The sequence below is a fragment of the Geotrypetes seraphini genome, chromosome 2 (genome assembly GCF_902459505.1).
Source record: "Geotrypetes seraphini chromosome 2, aGeoSer1.1, whole genome shotgun sequence".
Classification (NCBI taxonomy): domain Eukaryota; kingdom Metazoa; phylum Chordata; class Amphibia; order Gymnophiona; family Dermophiidae; genus Geotrypetes; species Geotrypetes seraphini.
This window is the reverse complement of record NC_047085.1, coordinates 309,051,135-309,075,827: the sequence shown is the minus strand read 5'-3', so window position 1 is coordinate 309,075,827 and position 24,693 is coordinate 309,051,135. Positions and strand designations below refer to the sequence as shown.

The 24,693-nt window shown below is 44.2% G+C and overlaps 1 protein-coding gene across 1 annotated transcript in view; it reads left to right on the top strand.

Annotated features, from left to right (window-relative positions):
* The window catches only part of ACAD11 (acyl-CoA dehydrogenase family member 11), a 258,546-nt gene that overhangs the window by 222,265 nt on the left and 11,588 nt on the right, over nt 1–24,693 (top strand). Inside the window, exon 19 of the mRNA XM_033929962.1 lies at nt 21,033–21,142. Within this exon, the coding sequence (XP_033785853.1) occupies nt 21,033–21,142 (110 nt within the window). The remainder of the gene's footprint in view (nt 1–21,032; nt 21,143–24,693) is intronic.

Sequence of the window (24,693 nt, the reverse complement as noted above, 5' to 3'; positions counted from 1 at the left end):
TTAGTTACAATTTATGCCCCTAATGGCCTAAAGGATATAGCTTTTTTCATAAATCTTTAAGAGCAATCCAGCACCACATAGTGGGTGACCTAATTATAATGGGAGACAAGGACTGTACACTAAGGGCTCCTTTTACTAAGCTGTGATAGCAGCGCGAGCTGGCGTTAGTTTTAGCCGTGTAGCTAAAATTTTACGTGCGCTAAAAACGCTATCGCAGCTTAGTAAAAGGAGCACTAATATGGAGAGATCCAATAGACCAAGTAGGGAGGCATACATAGAGGGGAAGGAGTTGAGAGACATTTGGCATAGATACCAGCTGGAAGATGTATGGAGAATTCACAGCCCTGGGACTAGATAATATACATATTACTCTGGTAAATACTTCTTCTAGGTGGGATTACATATTTATGGAGAGTAAGACTCATATTTAAGAGGTCTCAATTGAATATTCATCCAATTTTGATCTTGAACCATGTGATAGTGACTGGGAAGATTTATATAGCCCTCACACGGAAACCACCAGGGAACTGGAGAGCTAATATAGTATTATTACTGAATCCCAATATACGACATAAAATTCTCACCCATTGGAAGGACTATATCACTATTTGACCGGAGAGATAGGTATTGATACGAATGTATGGATATAGCTGTAAAAAGGGATGTATTACTAATAGGTGATTTTAACATGCCAGGGACACTTCGTTAGCCGCAAACCTGAAGTCATAATGCCACTCTACAGAACCATGGTGAGACCTCATCTGGAATACTGTGTGCAATTCTGGAGACCACATTACTGGAAAGATGTGCTTCGAGCTGAGTCGGTCCAGCGGATGGCCACTAGGATGGTCGCCGGACTCAAGGGTCTCTCATACGAAGAAAGACTGGGCAAACTGCAGCTCTATACCCTAGAGGAGCGCAGGGAAAGGGGTGACATGATTGAGACATTCAAGTACGTCACAGGTCGTGTAGAGGTAGAAAACGATATATTCTTTCCCAAGGGACCCTTGGTCACAAGGGGGCACCCGTTCAAACTCAGAGGAGGGAAATTTAGTGGTGACATCAGGAAGTATTTCTTCACAGAAAGGGTGGTAGATCACTGGAACAAACTTCCGGTGCAGGTGATCAAGGCCACCAGTGTGCTCGACTTTAAGAATAAATGGGACATCCACGTGTGATCCCTACGAAGGTCGAGTTAAGGAACTAGGTCATTAGCACTCAGACTTAATAGGGTGGGTAAATGGAGTGGGCAGACTTGATGGGCTGTAGCCCTTTTCTGCCATCATCTTTCTATGTTTCTATCCTGGATTCTTTACAAGGAAAACTGTTCCAGTAGTTGGTAATGGAACCCACATGAGATGGGGGCCATACTGGACTTAGTGCTTACAAACACAGAAAGTGTTTCTGATGTTACAGTGGGAAATCATCTGGCATCCAGTGATCACTGCATGATGTGGTTTAATATTAGAACAGGTGTAGATAGGGCTCATTCAAAAGTAAAGGTTCTAGACTTAAAAAAAAAAAAAGCACTACATCAAGTATTTGTCTGGTTGGGAACATCTGGAAGAATTAGGAAAACGATGGACAAAAATGAAAGGAGCTTGTAAGGAAAGTAAATAAAAGTAAGAGGAAAAGAAAGCCACTCTGGTTCTCAAAAGTAGTAGCTGAGAAAGTAAAGAAAAATAAGTTAGCTTTCATAAACTACAAAAGATCATAGAAAGAGGAAGGCAGGCAAAAATACCTGGAAAAATTAAGAGAGGTTGGTCGAGTAGTCAGGAAAGCAAAGGTATAAATGGAAGAAAAAATAGCTGATACGGTAAAATGAGGGGACAAGACATTTTTGTTCTTATGTAGATATATTAATGATAGGAAGAAGTGCAAAAGGGCATTGTGAGATTCAAGAGTGAAGGGGAGGAATATGTGGAAACTGATAAAGATAAGGCTGAATTGCTTAATAAAAATTTCTGTTCTATGTTCACAGCTGAAGCCCTGGAGCGAGACCACAGAAGACAAACACAAATAGGGCTGGGTGTGTGGCAGACCTTGATCGATTTTCAGAGGATTGTGTTCGTAAGGAGCTAGCTAATCTAAAGTTGGACAAAGCGATGGGGCTGGATGGTATACATATGAAGGATCTTAGGGAAGTTCTGGCGGCTCCACTGGCTGACCTTTTCAGAGTCAGGAATGGTACTGGAGGACTAGAGAAGGGCGGATTTGGTCCCTCTCCACTAAAGTGGAAATAAGGAAGAAGTAGGGAACTATAGGCCAGTAAGCCTGACTTCTGTGCTAAGTAAATTAATGGAACTGCTTTTAAAACAAAGAATAGTGACATTTCTGGAATCCAGTGAATTACAGGACCAAGGCAACATGGATTCACTAGAGGCAGGACTTGTCAGACAGATCTAATCAATTCCTTTGACTGCGTGACCAGAGATTTGGATAGAGGGAGTACGCTAAATGTGGTGTATTTAGATTTTAGCAAAGCCTTTGACAGTGTTCCTCAGTATGAGCCCCAAAGTGACAGACTGAGCCAAGTACTGGTTCAGTGGAAGGCGACAAGAGGGTAATGGTCAATAGAGATCACTCTGAGGAAAGGGATGTTACCAATGGTGTGCTTCAAGGTTCAGTTCTTGGGCCTATTCTTTTTTTAACATTTTTGTAAGTGATATTGTTGAAAGGCTGTCGGGTAAGACTTGCCTCTATGTGAATGATAGCAAAATCTGCAATAGAGTAGACACCCCTGATGGTTTGAATAACATGAGGAAAGACCTCGTGTTTTCTAACTCAGAGTCCTTATATTAGGAGGAGATGCTAAAAAAAAATTATATAGGTCCCCAATTGATCTTGAATTGATTCTTTTCACTTGAGGGGAGGGTGAGAGTGTTCAATTTATTCCTCATCAGATAGCTTGGGAAGGATGGTTGGGTAAGAGGTTGGGGGATAAAATAAGGGAAGTTTATGGTTGCATGCACTCTTGCTTATTAATAACTAATTATAAGCAAATACAGTTTAATTTGGTCAATAGAATATAGTACAAGCTGTTAAGGTTTCTGGCACTGTTGTAGGACATTGTTGGAGAGAAGTGTGGGGTTACTTTTACCAATGGGCTGGGAAACATTTGATAACAACCCCTTAAAATGGTTTTAGAGGTGAAGATGGTAATAGCCCACTTTTGGAAAACAGTAAAGGTCCAAGGAGGTCAGACTGGTTCATAGTCTGCAGGGAATTACACCGCTTTGAAAAGATCATGTTTTTTTGCTCATGGGATGCACGGGACTAATTCTGTCAGAGGGAAGGCTTCCGGGTCAGCAGGTTGCATGCACGAGCCGTAGATCATGGCTTTGCAAGACCAGGGAGCCACGTGCTGGAGCCTCTGCTCACGGCTTTGACAACAGAAGTGTGGCTTGGAGGATGGAGCCGGCAAGAGGAAGCACAAATTTAGAACATGGAATGGAGGGGGACGATGAGGGCCACGTTGGAACACAGAAGGGAAGAGGTGGGGTGCGTTGGGACAGGAAGAGAGGAAGAAGGGTCGCATTGGCACAGGAAGGGAGAGGCAGTACCCTGGTTCATAAGTACGAGTTTGACATAAATTGAGCGTTCTTAACCCGGGGACTGCCTGTACTCTGAGCATTACTTTCTATTTGTTATACCACAGTTGACTTTTCTGTAGTATTCTTTATTTTACTTGTGCATTTTTTTTCCTTATAACAGTTTTTCAATAAAAAGTATAGTGCAAAAATTAAAAAACCAACAACCTATGAAGGTTTGTTTTGCTTCAGGACTTGAGATCATAATCTGAACTGAAAAAGTTAATTGAAACTTTTATTTAATCCAGATGATGGTTGAATTGTTTAAATTTGCTGTATTTGTTTTGATAAGTATTTGACCTTTTGAGCATTGAATTGTATGTCAGTAAGTGATGTCACTGACCAATCAGACTAATAATGTTGGAATGTACTATAGGTCATCTCAGTACCAATAAATATAAGGCCAGAGATACTAAAGGAGTTTCCCTATTTGTGGGAATTAATTCTTTGTACATCTAACCCCTTAGTGTAACCAGCTATATAAATATCATATGAGACTGATATCAGCGTCCAAGATACTATATGATGACATACAATAAGACCTGATAGCACAAGAAGCAAGAGACGTGTTTAATTACTCTATTAGCCATATTTTATTCATTAATATTTGTGGACTTTTTTCCCCTTACTTTCTCATCCCTCTCAAGTATGTTTCTATCTTTGCATCCCCTTCTCCCTCTCGTTTGTATTCTGGTTTTCTCTACCTCTTCACAAATTTATTTTATTTTTCTTTATGGTCATGTAACATTATTGTGGTATGATCTGGTGAACTGATTCCTGCTCTGAAATCTGCTGTTAGTAGCTACTTTACTGACCATTAGTGCACTGATTGTAAGACAAGGTATATTTCAGGCAGTTTCTGCTTCCTGTTGCATCAGATTGTCTTATGAGACTTCCTACAATTGTGTATATTCCAACCAGTCGCTAGATAAAGCTGTTTTTTCCTTATGATATCAAATCTGCATTTATCATATCATCTGGCTTCAAGACAACTACAGTTCAGCATTGATGTTGCATGTGCAGAGTAGGTTAGGCAGTTGTCTAGGCCAGGGCAGCAGCTTCTAGGGGCAACAAATCAGCTGCAGTCAAAGTAGAACAGAGGGTCTGGTCAGTCACACCAGCTTATTAGCACATCCTTTTACCTCCATTGAAGACAGGCAGTTTTCAAACAGCCCATCTGCTTGAGTAGATGGCCTCTGGCAATTGAAAGGCGAAGCATGCAAAAGTAGTCCAAGAAAACGTATATCTACTTGAAAAGGGAGAAATCTACAGATTAACAAATTTGCTTCGTGAATGTTCCTGTTCTTATGAACATTAATGGTGCTGCAGCAACATATTGGAGGACTAGGTGTGACCTGATGTAAAATAACTAATCCTGGTTTATGTATTTACTGAAAATGTTTCTGGGTGGCCACTGGGTATCAGAATGAATTGTGTGACCTAGCTACCTCAAGGCAGCCATTTCCAATAGTGATCCTGCACAGGCCAGGAGTATAGGAGGATCACTTCTGCCCCACCAGGGCAGAAGTGGTAGATTCACCACTGGACCACCAGGGCATCAAAGATAGGCATTTGGGAGGATTTGAGGAAGAAGGGTCACCTTCAAAAGCTAATGAAACAATACATTTCTTTTAATTTTATATATTATCTCAAACAGTGGACTAACACAGCTACCACACCATTTCACTGATTTATAGAAAGACAGATTTAGTTAGGCTGGAGCAGTGGCATAGTAAGGGGGGGCAGGGGGATGGACTGCCCCAGGCGCCATCTTCACAGGGGGCACCTCCCCCCCCCCCACATACCTCTAAATGTTTGCCAGCTCGAACAGCACCTTCTATTGGAAAATGCTGCTCATGCCGGTGAACACTTCAAGTGGTACGCAGGGGTTGAGGGGGGGGCGCTCAAGCGGTGGGGAAAGGTTGGGGGGGCACACAGCATGGTGATGCTGGGTGCCACTACCCCAGTCGCTAACCTCCCTTGCTACACCACTGGGCTGGAGGACTCTTTGACATCAAATTCAGTGATTGGGAAGTAGGACAACTGCTGGGAAGACGTCTACTGCCTTGACTCAAGAATAGCAAGGGCCGATCAAGAGCAAGTGTGTGTGTTTTGTGTTGCATTCCTATCACATGCTTCTCATGCTATGAGTGTATCTCAGAGGGGAAGGGGAGACACTTTAAGACAGAGGTGCACAACTCCGGTCCTCAAGGGCTGAATCCAGTCTGATTTTCAGGATTTCCCCAGTGAATTTGCATGAGATCTATTTGCCTGCACTGCTTCCATTGTATGCATATTGATCTCGTGCATATTCATTTAGGAAAGCCTGAAAATCTGGCCTGGCGAGGGCCGAAGTTGTGCACCGCTGCCTTAAGATAACATTCTTAATCCTAGCCCTCCAAGGCAACTCTCACTCCACTTGTGCAGATCAAACTACAACCACCACCACCACTATCTTAGTCCTGTCGCTCTCCTTTTTCCCTCTTCTTTATCTTTCTACTGTGCCCTGTGGAACATCTGCTGTGTCTGTCAAGCTTGCCTACATTCACAACATCTATATCTCATATACTGCATTTTCTTGCTCTAGCTGAGATTAGATTTTTCCTGAAGTCTTTGATTTTGTTACTGTCCTCTGTTATGGAAGTCATCCCTTCTCCCATACACAGTGTCTGATTGATTGGAATATTGGTGTTCTCCCCTTCTCTAGGTTTTGACTGTTTCCTTAACCTCAATCCTTAACCTCATTTTTTAACCTCAATCCTTAACCTCCTTTGGTTTTTTGTTTTTTTTTCTTTAAGGTCCATTTCATTAATTAATTGACTCCACCACAGCTGTCATCTATTGACCCGCCACCCCCCCTCATATATCAAGTTTGATATACCACCATACGGCATAATCTTCATAGCAATTTAAAGAATAATAATACATAAAACAATTGGGGAATAGAAAGTTTGTACAAAGTCATATTACATAAATCCCACTCTTCCTTTCTCACTGACTATTGACTCCCAGTTTTTCTTTTTTTAACTATCTTCCCCCTTCTGTCATTCTGAGGACTTTCACATTCATACTAGTGATCCCTCTGATTCATATACTTCATTCAATCTCCTAATTGTTTTACCACTCCTATACCTTTCCTCCTACAAGCCCTCCCGTCAATGTTTCCAGTCCATATAGAACACAATCGTCTAATCGGAATTTTTTAGATTTACTATGGACAAAGGACAGGAATCAGGGCACAACTCGGACATATAACCAAGGGGCACATTATATAGACATCATACAGCATGGCCAGTGACACCACAGAGGAAGGATGAGAAGCACCATGGCCAACAGAGGGAACAGAGGCCGGACCTTTTACAATCAGAACAGATGGCAATAGAAGAAATACCTATTTATAATTTATCATCTACTGTACTTACTAACCCACAAATATCGGTGTTATAAAAAGGACTGTTATTCATTCCTACATGCAAATACGATCCCTTTCAAACTAGGATTGATCTTTTTAAATTGAGGCAAAAACTACAAATCAAACATTTTTTCGCTAAAGATGACATTATAATGAGCAATACGGACATCTCCATCATGAAAAATAAATCCAAATGGGTCCCCAATACTCAATGTGATCCCCTCATTAGCACATTCTATGAATGTGTTTTGCAGGACATAGAAGATCTTGAAAAGAAAAAACAAAGTAGAGGATATAATCATAATCTTGACAATACAGAATTTCATGCTATTACCGAATTAAGGAATAATCATCAAATCGTCATTAAACCTGCTGCCAAAGGAGGGGGGATCGTCATTCTTAATCGTGAAGATTATATTAAAGAAATACTCCGACAAGTTAATGACTTAGAATTTTACATTCCCCTAGAAAATGACCCAACTACAAGATTACATACAGAGATTAAAGAACTAATAAAGAGTACTTATCAAGCAGGTATTTTGACATCTAAAGAAAAAACTTTCCTGGTGAATGACAATCCTGTAATACCAACCATATACGTTCTACCTAAGATACACAAATATTTGGAAAATCCACCCGGTAGACCTACCATATCGGGTAATGGATCTATAGTGGAACCCTTTTCAGACTTTGTTGACTACTTTCTCCGACCCTTCATCCCCAAAATAGATTCATACATTCAGGACTCTGCACACATGATATCTATATTAGAGGATTTTGATGGTGACCCTGCAGAATTCATCTTGGTTACTCTTGATATTGAATCTTATACACCAATATTCCTCAAATGTCCGCTATTCAAATTATAGAGCAAACACTTCAACAAAGGATGACAGAATTATGCATCCTCAACAGATTCATTATCACTTTGGCCACTCTTGCATTAATGGAAAACTATTTTTGTTTTGAAGGATAGTTTTATCTACAAACAAAAGGAACAGCGATGGGGGCATCTATGGCCCCAGACCTCTATGTAGCACATTTTGAGAACAATTTTCTAACGGATCATCCATTTAAAGAAGAAGTGCATCTCTATAAGAGATATATCGATGATATATTCATTCTCTGGAAAGGAAATATCAATAAATTACAAGATTTTCTCATTTGGCTCAACTCTTGTGATCCAAATCTAAAATTCAAAATGGAATTTGATCCTCAAACCATTCCCTTTCTGGACATTAAGATTTACAAGGACCGCTACAGCTTTAAAACAACTATCTATAGGAAACCTACAGACAAAAATACTTATCTCAATTTTTCCAGTTGTCATCAAACTCAATTAAAAAATAATCTTCCATATAGTCAATTTTTAAGATTGAAACATTTATGTTCTGAACCTTCAGATTTTGAAAAACAATCAATTACACTAGCAAATAATTTCACACAAAGGGGATACCCATCCAGGACAATTCATCAGGGATATCAGAGATCTAAATTATCTCATCGTGAAGACCTACTAGACACCGGGAATAAAATCAAGAAATCTTCAGACCTGGTATGTACTTTGCAGTTTTCCTATCATCCTAGAGAAATTCACAACATTATATTTAAACACTGGCACATTCTGTCTCTACATAAATGCTTCAAGACCATCAAGCCAATTGTCGCATTCACTAAGAATAGAAATCTGCGGGATAAACTAGTACCTTCCATACTCCCACAGATTAAAACTATGTCAGCAGCATATCACGGGCATCGCCCATGTGGAAAGTGCTCTGTATGTCAACATTCCATGCACATGCAGATCTTCATACATCCCAGGACAGGCAAACAAAGATTCTTAAATTTTGACAGTGACTGTAATACAGAACAAGTCATTTACATTATAAAATGCCTATGCAATCTTTTGTACATGGGCAAAACCAAAAGGAAAGTAAAAACCCGCATTATTGAACATAGAAGTTGCATTTTAAGGAATGTCACATCAGCACCATTAGTGTCACATTGGCTTGAATTAGGCCTTTTCATCTACAGGACTTTTCAACAAAGCTGGAGAGGTGGTAACATTGATTGCTTATTACTATAAGCAGAGCAAAGAACTATCTTTGATATAAACACGATTTCACCAGCAGGTTTAAATACAGAGTTAGAATTGATACATTTCTTATAATACCATATTATATTGTGTATTATATGTTTTGTCATTCATATTTATTATGTGTTTTCCATTTATTGTGGATTCATACTTATGTCATGTTCTGTGGGTCTTTGCAAACACATTTGCCTTTGTTGTGGGTATCTATTTTTCTTTATTGACTATATTGTGATGCAAGATTTTTTGGTTTGTTAGCATCATTGCATATTATATAGGTATTAGCCTTATGTTCCCTTTTCTTATTAATTCCCTTTTTAACATTTCCTTTCCAATATCAGTTTCAGGTCAATCTTTATTTAATTCTATTAGAACCTGCAATTGATTCTATCACTCTCACAGTTTATGTAATAGTCCACATACATCAGAGCATACCAAGTCCTTCTACCATATAGTTCAGTGCTTTTGTGGTATATCTTCAGTCTTCATCATTATTTCTGGCATAACAATTATACACACTGATTTGTATTTTCATTTCCTTTTTTAAAAAATATTGCTTTTGTTATCATTTATGTTCAATTTTGTTTAGCACTTTAGATAATACATCACCCTCTCCACATGGTTTTTCCCATTCAACTCTACAACCAATAGAATCATCCAACATAATACAAGCTAGTACAGTGGTACCTCGGTTTACGAGTGCACCAGTTTGCGAGTGTTTTGCAAGACGAGCAAAACATTTGCAAACTTGGTGCCTCGTAAACCGAGCTTGCCTCGCTGTACGAGCACCCCACCCCTGCGATCCGGCATCCCCCGCAGCGATCCGGCATCCTCCCCCCTGCTCGCGTTGCCCCCCCCCCCGAGCAGTCAATGACACCCTTTACCCGACTTGGCACCAGTGTCGGTGCCCGAAGATCCTCCCTCTTCTGGCGGCCTGGGCTGGGCGGTGCATTGGAGATCCTCCTTCTTCTGGGCTGGGCTGGACTGGCTTTGAGCATTTGCGCATGCTCAAAGCCTTCTGGTCTCGCTCTCAATCTCGGAGAGAGCGAGACCAGAAGGCTTTGAGCATGCGCAAATGCTCAAAGCCAGTCCAGCCCAGCCCAGAAGAAGGAGGATCTCCAACGCACCGCCCAGCCCAGGCCGCGCCAGAAGAGGGAGGATCTTCGGGTACCGGTACTGATGCCAAGTCGGGTAAAGGATGTCATTGACTGCGAGCGGGGGGGGGGCAATGCGAGCGGGGGGGGGGGGTTTGGAACAGCGTCGGATTCCTCAAGGAGGGGAGAATGGAGCAGCGTCGGTAGCCTCGGGGGGGGGGGGGAGGTGGAACCAATCAAAGCAGTTTCCCTTACTTCCTGTGGGGAAACTTGCTTTGATATACGAGCAATTTGGTTTACGAGCATGCTTCTGGAACGAATTATGCTCGTAAACCAAGGTTCCACTGTATTTAATTTCAGTCTCCCCATTGGATTCTCTCTTTAGCATTTTTTTGCTGTTTCAGCTTGTCTGCGGTGTTCTTTGCTCACATGGTAAGTTTTTTTTGGACTTGTTTCATTATAATGTTTTAGCATATTATAGTTTTTTTTAGCATTTTATGTTACATTTTTAAGTTAAATCATGTGTCCAGTGGTGTTTTTATATGCTCCTTTTGGCTATCTGGTGTGTCTTACTTCTGTTTCAGTTTTGAATTAATAGAAGTATATTTTTTAACTTAAATTTCCGTCAACTTGTAATTACACTAGAGAATATACACACTCACAGTTTTAGCATGCGGCCTTATTTATATCCCAAAGCCACATGGAGCTTTTAATCTTTTTGCCTTAACCTTCAATACAGGTCTATAAAGCTGTTTTTCCCCCACTTCTGTTGCTTTGCTTTTTACTTCAGCACAGCTTCCCTTTTGACGTGCTTTCTCGTTTCCTAAATCTTTGCTGTTCACCTAACTATGGACATAGGCCATTTTTGCCTTCTGTAGACCATTAATCCTTAAGTATCATGCCATATTTGTACCTGTCATTATTATTATTTTTACCTCACATGGTTGTTAATGCACTGTTATATATGGATTTCAATTTATCATGTCTTACTTTCATTGCCTTTAGTGTCCATGAGTATGAACATTCAGCTTGCTCTTTAATTATTGGTTCATATATATAATCCATTCACATCTTTGTTTCATTCATTTCATGGGTGCATTATATTTCATCGTGACCATGCTTTACATATCTTATATCATTTAACTTTAAAATTACAATATGAAATGATTTGTCTAGTAATTTGATAGCTAAGATTGTCCTGCTGTCTTAGAACTAAGTCATTTTATTCTGTTATTTTAACTGTATTATTCTATGTGTTCATGTCCTATTATGGTTTCTTCATGTTTGAATACGATGTCTTTTTTATATAGTTTAAAGACAATAGACTGTTTTCAGTCCAATTCTTTATATGTGAGTTTGCAAACCATTGGTATGTATAATGTCTTCTCGTCATTACATTGTGTCACATATTTCTTCATGTTTTCAAAATCAGACACGCACTATGGTTTCTTCATTCTATTAACTTTTCATTCTTATGGCTTCTCTTAGGCACTTTATAGATTTCTGTGCTTAAACTTATATTCTAATACACACCATGGTACTTTTTCTTCTCGGCCTTTTTTGGTACATTTTTTCCTCTCATGTCTCTTGTCGATGTTTCAAGCCTCTGTATATAGCATGATCACACTTGGCTCATTTGTTTTATCTTGCAGTCAAGTATAGACACTAATATGCATGCTCCAGATTGTCATCACAGTCACTTCTTATCTTTCTATCTTTTTATCTTTCTCTTTATCATTATTCATCATCACCTCTTCCTTTTAGGACCCCTGAAGAAGGCGTGTTCGCCGAAACACGGACCATGTAGGGTCCGATTGGATTTTCATCACAGTATTTTTACCATTGTACTTTTTTAATTGAATTTTCATGGTTTTATATGTCAGTGTTAAATAAATTATCCCAGGACAAGCAGGCAGGTATTCTCACAAGTGGGTGACGTGATCCAACGGAGCCCCGATGCAGACGCCTCACAAGCAGATTTGCTTGAAGAAACTCGAAGTTTCGAGTCGCCCGCACCACGCATGCGCGAGTGCCTTCCCGCCCGACATCGGGCGCGTCTCCTCAGTTCTTACTTTTCCGCGGAGACGAGAAGTCAGTCTTCGACTCTCTGCGTGAAGTGTTTTTCACTTTTGCCTTTTTTGTCCGCGGTTTTGGGTTTATTTTTCTCACAGTCGCCGGTTTTCTTCTTTAGTTTCTCTTTTAAAAAAAAAAAAAAAAAATTTTCACTGTGGATCATTGGGTCTCCCCATTTTTCTTTGTTGTGTTACCACTCCTACCCAGCAGCATGGCCACTATCTTGAGCTTATCTTTTTCTCCAACAGCTCACTCTCAAACCTTTCCAACTCTATTCTTCATTCTTAAACACCGTCTATCCCACTATTGCCTCTCCACCACATCCGGACAAGCAGAGAGTACCTTATATACTCGAATATAAACCGGGAATTTTGGGTCAAAACATTGGCCCCAAAATGGGGGTCCCGGTTTATATTCGAGCCAACACCCCCTCCCAGAATTATTGCAGGCTGCTGCTGCAAGGATCTGCACCCTGTCCCCCTTCCCTGCCCTTTCCTCATACTTCCTCTGCCGATCCCTGGTGGAGGTGCAGCAGGCAAGAGCAAACTTTCTGAAATCCTGTTCTAACCAGATCCACATATCAAGTTTCTTTGGCCACTGAGCAGCACGAGCAGGAGTGCGATTTGCCACTGCTGCTCAGTGCTGAGGGGCTTCCTTACTGGCTCCAGCGAATTCTCATAAGAATTCGCAGGAGCCAGTAAGGAAGCTGCTCAGTGCCGAGCAGCAGCGCCAAATCGTGCTCCTGCTTGTGCCATTCAGCGGCCAAAGAAACTCGATCTGTTACAGCCAGTTAGTACAGGAGCTCGGATCGGCAGAGGAGATATGAGGATAGGGCGGGGGGGGGACAGGGTGCAGAGCCGTATGGGGGAAGGAAGGTTGCTAGGTGCAGAGCCTGACAGGGGAGGGAGGGAAGGGCTGGGTGCAGAGCCTGACAGGGGAGGGAGGGAAGGAAGGGGGCTGGATGCAGTGCCTGACAGGGGAGGGAGGGAAGGGGGCTAGGTGCAGAGCTTGGCAGGGAGGAGGCTGAGTGCAGAGCCTGAAGGGGCTAGGCACTTGAATATTAAGTCGCCCGACTTATATTTGAGCCAACCATTTTTCCTCCTTTTGGGGAGAAAAGAGGGGGGCCTTTGCCTCGTGAGAGAAGAACAAACAAAAGAAACAAAGACAAGGGAGATGTCTTAAATAACTGAAATGTGTCCATCGTTATACAAATAATAACAAAGAAAGGATTTTACAGACAAAGGAATAAGGAAAATAATTTCACCCCAAATTCGTCACTTAGGGCTAGATTCACCCCCTTTGCGATCCGATTTTCCTCCAACCAATTCACTAACCACTGTCCCGATCATCCTCTGATCTGCGCATGCAAATGAGGGGGAACGGCATTCAAAATAGGCAGGAATCGATAAACAAAAAAACAAAAAAAATGAGGGACACCGACTAGGCTGACCGATCAAAAAATAAGCAACTGCTGAGGACCAGTCGCTCAGGTCCTTTCTGACTGCCCTGCCTTCTGCTGCCCTGCTCTCTGCCCTGATCTCCTTCTGCTCTCTGCCCCAATCCTGATTCTCTGCTCTCTGCTCCGATATCCTTCTGCTCTCTGCCCCAATCCTGCCTCTCTGCCCCGATCTGCTCTCTGCCCATCCCCGCAGTACAAGTGGGTTAACTTAAAACCACGAGCTTGCGAAGTAAAAAATAAAAGTAAAACAGTAAAGTTCCTCCTGACTCAAAAAAAAAGTTTCAAGCGCGCTGAGCATGTGCAGACCATCTACAGGCAAAGTAGATGGTCTGTGCATGCGTTGGGATCACTGGAGAGCGATCCGGGAGGTCAGTTGGAGGCACTTTGTAAATTAGCTCCCCAGCCATGGATCGGATTGTATCCGATCCATGGCCTTAGTGAATCTAGCTCTATATCCTCTAGTCCACATCATGGGAGCAGTAATCCCGATCATAGTTAAGGAAATAACAACAAAAATAATCATGATTTAGAATCAACTATCAATGGTGCATAAAATTATTTCCGAGCTCCAATTCTATTTAAGTCAAATGGGGACTAATTGCTAGATTCATGAAGCTGCAAAAACTGTTCAAGCTATACAGAGTCCCCAAATATATATTCACAATCTTTAAATTTCAAAACACATTTACATGGAAACTTAAGATAAAATGTGGCTTCCAGGGCCAATACTCTTGGTTTTAAATCCAAAAATGCTTTTCTTTTTAATTGAGTTACCCTGGTCACATTGGGAAAAATTAGAACTTTATCACCATAGAATTTTGCATGTTTGTTTTGAAAATAAGCTTTCATTATTAAAGATTTATCTATCTCCCTCATACATGTCAACGAAAGAGTTGCTCTAGTATGGATCATATCTTGTGGGTCTTCAAGGAAACCCGTCCAATCAAACTCTGTTGGTTCTAGCTGATCTATTACAAGTTCTGCAGGAGCTGTTTTTTTTCTGTAGGATATAATATGAATTTGTTATGGACAACGTTTCTGCATCAGCCAACCCCAAAATTTCTTTAAAGTATTTTTGCAATAAATTATCTGAGGTTAACAAATGGGTTTTTGGGAAGTTGACTAGATGCAAACTTTTTGCCCATAACATATTTTCCATGATTTCAATTTGAGTATGAATAATATGTGAGTCATTAACTACTTCTTTAGAAAACTTCACATTCTGAGTCATCACAGACTTCAATAATCCCTCCACTCTAGTATTAATCGTTCACGAAAACATCCTGAGGCTCTTCCCGGATCTCCTGTGCAACTAGAGCCTCCTCCTGAAAGGATAAGGGTTTTGGCATCTCCTCAAAAACTAATAGAGGAGATGCATGTTGCACAGGAGACCCAGACGGAGGAGTAATTGATCCATTTATCGGATCCTGACCTGCAGATATATTTGGAGGAGGAGGTGGGATACGCTCTAAAGGGCTGAATGATGCTTCTGATAAAGAATCTGTGCTCACAATTTGTCCAGACACACTAGATCAGGGATCTCAAAGTCCCTCCTTGAGGGCCGCAATCCAGTCAGGTTTTCCCCAATGAATATGCATTGAAAGCAGTGCATGCACATAGATCTCATGCATATTCATTGAGGAAATCCTGAAAACTCGACTGGATTGCGGCCCTCAAAGAGGGACTTTGAGATCCCTGCACTAGATAGTACAAGGTGCCTATCCATGGGGCCAGCTGATACAGGTGTCGAAACTTTGACCTTCACTTTTCTTTTCCCCATTGAAAAAGGTAAAAATCTTACTTATCTTAAGTATAATGACTCCCCGTATCTTCCTGTGACTCGTGTCTCCAAGGGAGAGCCCCTTAGGCCACGCGCCACAGTGGTGGCTTGCTTTTCACCCTCAGGTGAAAGTCCCCGATGCAAAGAATTGGCACCCGAAATCGCCTCCTCTGTAGATGTTATGCAGAGCAGTGAACTTCTCAGCGGGTAAGAAACAGTCCCTCACAATGCACCTCACTCAGATAACTCTCCAGGTACATAGGTTAATTTACTCTTCCATGCCACTCTCCTCCACCCCTTGAGCATCTATATGCTTAGTACAAATTTGGAGCTATAAGTTGGTCACTACTTAAATATAATTGAATTGCAGTTGTTTTCTTTCCAGAAAGGCAATAAGGTAATGCTTCTTCAGCAAATGACTCATACATAGTACATGCATTTAATAATCTTATCTTACTAGTTCCAGAAGAATCATAGCTTAATACTAGTGATACATTTTTTTCTACACTGCTAGCTTCAGAGCTTGGAGATTTATGGCTGCCAGACCAGAGGAGGTGGTCTTCAACTGACAGGATTTTGGGACCCCCACCAGCAAGGGAAGTGGCTAATTTTAGGAGATCCTGGGCCCAGAACTCCTGTGTGTTCAGTACAAAAAGTGCATAACAGTTTGTCTTTCTCTTGTTGAGTTTAATTTCTTGGGGGTTCCCAGTTCTGTATTTAGTAAAGGTCTGGCTGTATTTTGTGTGTGAAGAAGTCATTTAAAGTTGTTTTTATGTGTGGTAGTAATAGCAGGGAGGAGAGGGGGGAGGGGCTCCTCCTTCATTTCTACCCTGGACAACAGTATTAGAGAATGACATGGTGACGGTTTACCCGCGGCCACCGCATTTAAGCCGCGGGTCACCGCCGAAAACGGGGAAGAAAAATAGTAGTCGCTGCGGTGACGGGGACAAGGCCATTCACCGACCGCGGAAACGGTGAACAGGTTTGTCCCCGCGGGCCAATGTACCCCCTTCTAGGAACCGCTATTTCACCGTGCTCCTCATTTGTCAGATCAACCCTTCCTGCCAATCGCAGCAGAAGGGTACCCAACCCCTCCTGCCGGTCCTCCCAATGGCCTCCCCTAAGATCGCCGGCAAGAGGGTACCCAACCCCTCCTGCTGGACCCCCCCCAACGAACCCTCCCACCCCGGAACCCCCTTAGTCTTACTTTCCAAGTTGGACCGGACAGCTCCTCGCTCGTCTGGCCAGCAGGCCTGCCTCCGTCCAAATGAGGCGGGCCCGCCCCTCCCCTGCCTAACCCACAGGATCCTAGGGCCTGATTGGCCCAAGCACCTAAGGCCCCTCCTATAGCGGGAGTGGCTTTAGGTGCCTAGACCAATCAGGCCCTAGGATCCTGTGGGTTGGGCAGGGTAGGGGCGGGCCCGCCTCATTTGGACGGAGGCAAGCCTGCTGGCCAGACGAGCGAGGAGCTGTCCGGTCCAACTTGGAAAGTAAGACTAAGGGGGTTCCGGGGTGGGAGGGTTCGTTGGGGGGGGTCCAGCAGGAGGGGTTGGGTACCCTCCTGCCGGCGATCTTAGGGGAGGCCATTGGGAGGACCGGCAGGAGGGGTTGGGTACCCTTCTGCTGCGATTGTCGGGAGGGCCGTTGGGGGGGTCTACAGGAGGGGTTGGGTGCCCTCCTGCCGTGATCGCTGGGGGGAGGGGAGACTTGCAGCCGTAGCCGCGGTCACTATGCTAATCACGGCAGGGAGATCTTTGCCGCGATTAGGTACAGCGGCCGCGTCTAATTACCATATAGGCTAACATTGTAAGCATTTAAATTACATGTCGTGTTTGTTTTTGCATTGCTAGCCCCAGGGGTGGTGGAAGATTAGTGATTGAAAAACTGTATGAAAAATAACTATTTTAAATTTAGATATCAAAATGTGTCAGTTTTGAGAATTTATATTAATTAATTTTTTCTCTGCGTGTTTTGTTTTTGTATAGTTATTAACTAATATTTAACTAAGTTTTAAAGTTTTAAAGAATGTTTCCTTTATACGTAAATAAAGAAAAGTGAATGGGATTGCAGTGGCGGTGACGGGGCGGTGAATGGGGTGGCAGTGGCGGTGACGGGGCGGTGAAGAGGATGGTGAGACGGGGACGGGGCGGTGACGGGGATGGTGAGACGGGGACGGGGCGGTGACGGGGACCAATTTTTTCACCGTGTCATTCTCTAAACAGTATATCTAAAATAGAGAGCTGCACGGGAACGGGGACGACGGGAATCCCGCGGGACCCGCGGGCATCCCGCGGGTTCCCCCTTCGGGTCACGGGGATCCCATGGGGACGCCCCTAGGGTCACGGGGATCCCGTGGGGACGCCCCTAGGGTCACGGGGATCCCATGGGGACACCTCCGAGGGTCGCGGGGCTCCTGCGGGGCTGGATGTACTCAGTCGCGCGGCTCTTCTTCTCCCTACCTTCTCTGCTTGCAGCACAGAGCCGAACGGAAGTCTTCCTGACGTCAGCGCTGACGTCGGAGGGGAGGGAGGGCTTAAACAAAGCTTAAACAAAGCCCTCCCTCCCTCCGACGTCAGCGCTGACGTAGGGAAGACTTCCGTTCGGCTCTGTGCTGCAGGCAGGGCAGGTAAGGAGAAGGAGAGTAGCCTCGCGGTTCGAGTGGCTACCAAGGGAACATTCTATCATCTATTACAGGGGGCGGTCAGCCCCGCCCCGCCCCGGTTGCAGCACAGCCAGCCAGGTCCCCTTACTTTTGTGGCACTTCCCCGACCGACCGATAACAGCCCGGGTCCGACAATCCTCCCTGCCCTGTAGCCGCGAATCTAAATTACCTTCTTACAGCAGCTGTAAGAAGGTAATTTAGATTCGCGGTTAAGGGCAGGGAGGTTTGTCGGACCGGGGCTGTTGTCGGTCGGTCGGGGAAGTGCCACAAAAGTAAGGGGACCTGGCCGGCTGTGCTGCACCTGGGGCGGTAGAGAAGGAGGGGGGAGAAGGACTCTGAAAGCACTTGAAGACAGAGGAGGGAGAAGGACGCTGAAAGCACATGGGGGAATACAAAGGGGTGGAGAAGGACGCTGAAAGGCCATGGGAAGGGCGGGGGGGGAAGGACTCTGAAAGCACTTGTGGAAGACAGAGGGGGGAGAAGGATGCTGAAAGCACATGGGAAAGACAAAGGGGTGGAGAAGGACGATGAAAGGCCATGGGGAAGACAGAGAGGGAGAAGGACGCTGAAAAAACATGGGGAAGATGGGGGGGAGAAGGACACTGAAAGGAAATGAGGAAGAGAGAGTAGGGAGAAGACGCTGGCAGGGAAGAAGACAGATGCCAGACTATGGGGGGAGCAGAGAGAAGAAGATGGGTGCCAGACCAATTTGGAAGGGGGAAGAAAGGGAGAGGCACAGTAACAGAGCAAATGGAAGATGCAGAAGGAAGAGAGACAGTGGATGGAAGGAATTGAATGAGAACATGAGGAAAGCAGAAACCAGGCAACAAAGGTAGGAAAAGAATTCTATTTCTTTTTTTTTTTTTTTGCTTCAGGATAAAGTAGTATATTAGTTGTGTTGATAAAAATTTATAAACATTAGAGGCTCTGGTAGAAACCCGTTTACAAAGTATGTATTCTTCCCAATTAATATTTCCAAATTAATAAAGTCTTTTTGCTTATTTGTAAATGGGTTTCTACCAGAGCCTTTAATTCAGTAGCATAATTAAATGAAATAACTATTTCTGAAGTTTATAGGGACGGGCGGGGACGGAGGGGATTCCTCGCGGGGACGGGTGGGGACGGAGGGATTCCTCACGGGGACGGGTGGAGACGGGTGGGATTCCTTGCGGGGACGGGTGGGGACGGGTGGGACTTTGGCGGGGATGGGTGGGGACGGGTGGGATTTCTGTCCCCGCGCAACTCTCTAATCTAAAACCTGCCCTGTGTGTAAGCAAGGGGAAGGGGACCTCAGGTTTGACTGGGAGGAAGGAGAGAGAGATCCAAGCCAATGCAGACAGCTGTCAAATTGTTTGATTTTGGGGGTTGTTTTGGTTTTCATTTTAAATGTGTTTTTTTCCGATTGTACAGTTTTGGCAGGGGATTCTGGAATATCTTGAGGTTCTTTGTATCAAACTATTCCTCTCCATGCTGGTGGGATTCTTTTGGTGCAGATTGGGGCACTTAATGTTCGTGGACAGGGCTCCAGGCTTTGGGTGTTGAAGGCTTGTATATTGGGGAAAAAATGTATATTACAAAATTGGACAAAGGACGTGGCCCCTTCGTTCTGGCATTAGCGGAATCGTCTACATGAATTATTAATATTGGAGTTTTGAGACTTGAAACTTACCTTTAAACGTTCTAAGTATCTTCGTTCTATATGGGAACCTTACATCCGCTCATTGCCTATACGTACCCCTAGTTATTACCTTTATACACTTGGAACTTTTCCTCACGCTTAATGTGGCAATCCTTTAGTTCCCTTTTCCTCATTTCTTGCAGTACATAGCTAACCTACGTAAAATTTGGTCTGGTGGGATGGAGGTCTTGGGAGGGGGAGTGGGGGATGGATGGTGGTAAGCATTGTTTTGCTGTACTGCAAGATGAGTTCATTGTATTTCTTGTTTTTCTTGTTGGGGCTGTATATATTTTTTTCTTTGTTTATACAGTACTAGTGTACGAGTGGGTGGGTGGGGTGTGTGTGATGATATTCTTCCTCGGGATCTATAAGAGTATAGTGGTCTGCAGTTTAACTATTTTCTGTTGGGATTGGGGAGGGGATTGTTACTGCTCATTTATTTGAAAAAACTGATGGTGTTTTCTTTATTGGTCAGTTTGACTGGGTTTTGTAGTTCTGTTTGGTTTTTCTCTGCTTGGAGCTTGTATATTCTTGCCTGTTTGTTTCCATCAATAAAAACTGTTTTCTCTAAATGTGTTTTTTCCTAATGGGTCATAAGTTGATTTAGTAAAGCTGCTTCCTTCATCCCACTTTTGACTGATATTGTTCTTGCTGACCCATCCTGTCAGTGCCTTGGCCTGTCACCACTCAAGCACTGACAGGAAGGGTGACATTTTGCAGTGAGCTGTGGATTACTGCTGCGGTTTCAACATGGCAGTAATTTGCATTCTTATTACTTATAGTATGCTGTGTTATTTTTAGTTAGTATTTTCACTGTGGAACTGATGTGCTTAGCCGGCTCTACAATGGGTCTTTCTGCATTGGCACCTTTGTGTGGCAGTTTTCAGAGAAGTTCTTTTAAAAGCACTTTAATGCATGTGTTGCCTGTATAAAACAGGTTCAATATGTATACCTATGTGCCTTCACAACTTAGCTCCTCTCTTTTAAAATCACCTTTTCAAAGTGTGGGCCAGCCCAGTGGTTCTTAGGAAAAGATGGTTCATTTCCCAAGTTTACCCTCTGCTGCATAGCCTGAAGATGGTGAGCTGACAGCAAAATCTAGAGGGTGGTGAAGAGCCCACCGTGGTTTGTTTCTGAAGGGGAGGGAATTCATATTTGTGCGTCTTAAAAGTTTTTTTTGTTACTCCTACAGATTGCCATGATTAAAGTTGTTGCACCGAGGATGGCCTGTAAAGTTGTTGATTATGCACTTCAAGTCTGTGGAGCAGCAGGATTTTCTCAGGACTTTCCTTTAGCACTCATGTGAGTAAACTGATTGTATGACCTCACGAAACAGCACTCAGAAATGGGGCATGATTATAGGGTAAAAGAGATCAAATATCCTTGTAGTCAGATTTTATTTGCTGAATATGCATCTGATGAAACCTTCCTCCCAATGTGCGGCGGCAGCCAAAAAAGCAAACAAGATGCTAGAAATTATTAAAAAAGGGATGGTTCATAAGCCTAAAGATATTCTAATGCCTCTGTATCGCTCCATGGTGCGACCTCACTTGGAGTATTGCGTTCAATTCTGCTCTCCTTATCTCAAGAAAGATACTATCTAGCAGCAGTAGTAAAGATTCAAAGAAGAGCGGCCATGATGATAAAGGGGATGGAACTCCTCTCGTATGAGGAAAGACTAAAAAGGTTAGGGCTCTTCAGCTTGGAAAAGAGATGGCTGAGGGGAGATATGATTGAAGTCTACAAAATCCTGAGTGGAGTAGAACGGGTACAAGTGGATCGGTTTTTCACTCCATCAAAAATTACAGACTAGGGGACCAATAGGAGGAAATATTTTTTCACTCAGAATGGTTAAGCTCTGGAACGCATTGCCAGAGGATGTGGTAAGTGCAGATAGCGTAGATGGTTTTAAGAAAAGTTTGGACAAGCTCCTGGAGGAAAAGTCTATAGTCTGTTATTAAGACATGGGGGAAGCCTTTGCTTGCCCTGGATTGGTAACATGGAATGTTGCTACTCTTTGGGTTTTGGCCAGGTACTAAAGACCTGGATTGGCCTCTGTGAGAACGGACTACTGGGCTTGATGGACCATTGATCTGACCCAGTAAGGCTAGTCTTATGTTCTTATCCCTTACCATACAGAAAATTTAAGATATATTTTCCCATCCTAAGCAGTCTGCTTTAGAAATATCCATTATCCCAGGACAAGCAGGCAGCGTATTCTCAACATGTGGGTGACATCACCGACGGAGCCCTCTAGCGGACGTTTTTGCAAGCAGACTTGCTTGAAGACTTTCAAGCTTGCGATTGGCCCGAGCATGCATGCGTGCCCCTCCCACCCGACCTAGGGCAAGCGTCTCCTCAGCGTGGCCTCAGTTCTATGTTTTCCACAGAGCCAGAAGCACTGTTCCCTTGCTGCGCGTGATCTCGTTGTCCCTCTTGCACTGCGGCTTTCTTTGTTATTTTCGTTTGAGTTGCTGTGCTCGTGTCTTTGTTATTCTTCGTTTCTTTCGTATCTTTTTGACTGGGTCTCCGGTCTTGCTCTGGCTGCCTGGCTTCGCGGGGCTGCGGCTGTCTTTTTTCTTATGTCCCGGCCTCGCACCGGGTTCAAGAACTGCACTAAGTGCAACCAGGTTATCTCCATCACCGATCCCCATCGTTGGTGTGTGGAGTGCCTGGGTGCGGAGCACCGCACTGAGTCGTGTCCACGTTGTACGACTCTGCAACTGCAGGTTCTTCATCAGAGGGTGGCCAAGATTCTTCAACTTTTTGGCCCGATGGATCCTGCGGGACAGGCCTCGAGCTTGACCTCGGCACCGGTGTTGGGTGCCTCGGCCTCAAAGTCCTCGGCCTTGAAGTCCCCCTCGTCCTCCAAGGCTCCGGCCTCGGCTCCTCCTGCTACTCCGGCCTCGGGTAAGTCTCCTCTTTCCTCAAGTTTCAAGTTTATTGATTTTTAATATACTGACCATCAACGGGTATCTAGCCGGTTTACAATAATATGCTAAAATAAAAGCAATACTTGTTAAAAGTAATGTTTATAGAAAGGGAGAGAAGTGTACATTGAGGACATAGACAAGACGGACATGAGAGTGAGGATTAAAAAGGGCAGGTCTCCGACCGCAAAACCTTCCAGGCACACCCTTGTCCTTGAGTTGGACTCTACTGTGCATTCCCCCTTGGGGCTGATGACCACCTCTCAGGGGTCTTCTTCAAAACCGGTGGAGGAGTTTTCCTTTGCCCCGTCTTCTCCGAGGCTCCGCAAGATGGTCCCTTGAACTCGGGGATCCTCCCAGACCCATCCTATACGGGGTCGTTCCTCGATGTCCCCGAGGCGATTTAGTCGAGCCTCCTCGATCTCCCATTCGTGGGACTCCAAGGCTTCGGCATGCTATTCGAGGGAAATTTCTCCCTCTTTCTCTGCTACCCCCAGATCTCGCTTGGGGTCTCCTCAGGAGGATGAGTCTTCTTCTCGAAACTCCTCCTTCACTCATTTCATTTCTGACATGGGCAAGGCCTTCAACCTGGACCTCCAGTCTGAGTCCCGTTATACCCAGGAATTCCTTGCAGAAATGGGTGTTGCTCATCCGCCCCGTGAGGCGATGTGCTTGCAGTTGCACCAGGTTCTCCGGCAAACATTTCTCCAGAACCTGGAGACCCCTTATGTGGTCCTGGCTATTCCCTCCAAATTGGAGTCCCGTTACCGGACAATCCCTGTCAAGGGGTTTGAAAGTTCTCAGCTTTCGCACCAATCCTTGGTGGTTGAATCTTCCTTGAAGAAATCCAACCCCTCGAAGGTATACGCAGCCGTCCCTCCTGGTCGGGAGGGCCGTACGATGGACACACTACCTCCATGAAGAGATCCCACATGCCAATTCCATCTTTTCTTAAAATCTGGCATGCTTCTGGTAATTGAGGCCAGCAGCGTGCCAGATTTTAAGAAAAGATGGGATTGGCATGTGGGATCTCTTCATGGAGGTAGTTAGGGGGTGGCCCTTTTCTGCCATCATGTTCTATGTTTCTAAGTTTGGTTGCCGCCTTTATCAAAACTCAATGATGGCGAACCGTGTCCTCAATTATAACTTTATCTTCACGTCCTATCTCCGGTTCTGTGTGGAAACCCTCCACTCGTTCCGGGCAGACGTGCCGGATTCTCGACGTCAGGAGTTTCATCTCCTCGAGGAGACGCTCTCCCAGCTCTGCCTCTATATGTTTCAGGCCTTCGCGTTATCCTCGAGGGTCAGGGCCTATGCGATCACCATGCGTCGCCTCGCTTGGCTCAGGATTGTGGATATGGATCCGAATCTCCAGGATCATCTGGCCAATCTCCCTTGCGTGGGTCATGAGCTGTTTGATGATTCCATAGAGGCGGCCACTAAGCGCCTCTCAGAACACAAACGGCTCTTCGCCTCTCTGGTGAGACTTAAGCCGAAGAACCCTCCGTCTCGGCAATACGAAATTCCTCCCCGGAGATATCCGCAGAAATCTACCCCTGCTTTCTCTCGGCCTCCTTCGAAGCAGCCGCAGCAGCAGCAGCGTAAGGCTAAGGCCCAGCTACCAGCTCCGGCGAAACCTGGGCCGTCTTTTTGATAATTCCAGTCTGAGCCTTCAGGCTCCCTTCCTTCTGGAGCCTTCCCCCCTCCCCATCGGGAGTCATTTCCATCATTTCTATACCTAGTGGGAAAGTCTTACCACCAACAGTTGGGTGCTTTCCATCATCTGGGAGGGATACTCCCTTAATTTCAGTCACGTGCCCCCGGACCTACCTCCAAGAGAGTTTCCTTCTGCCTGGTCTCAACTGCCTGTCCTTCTGCAGGAAGCTCAGGCCCTTCTTCGCCTTCGGGCGGTCGAGGAGGTTC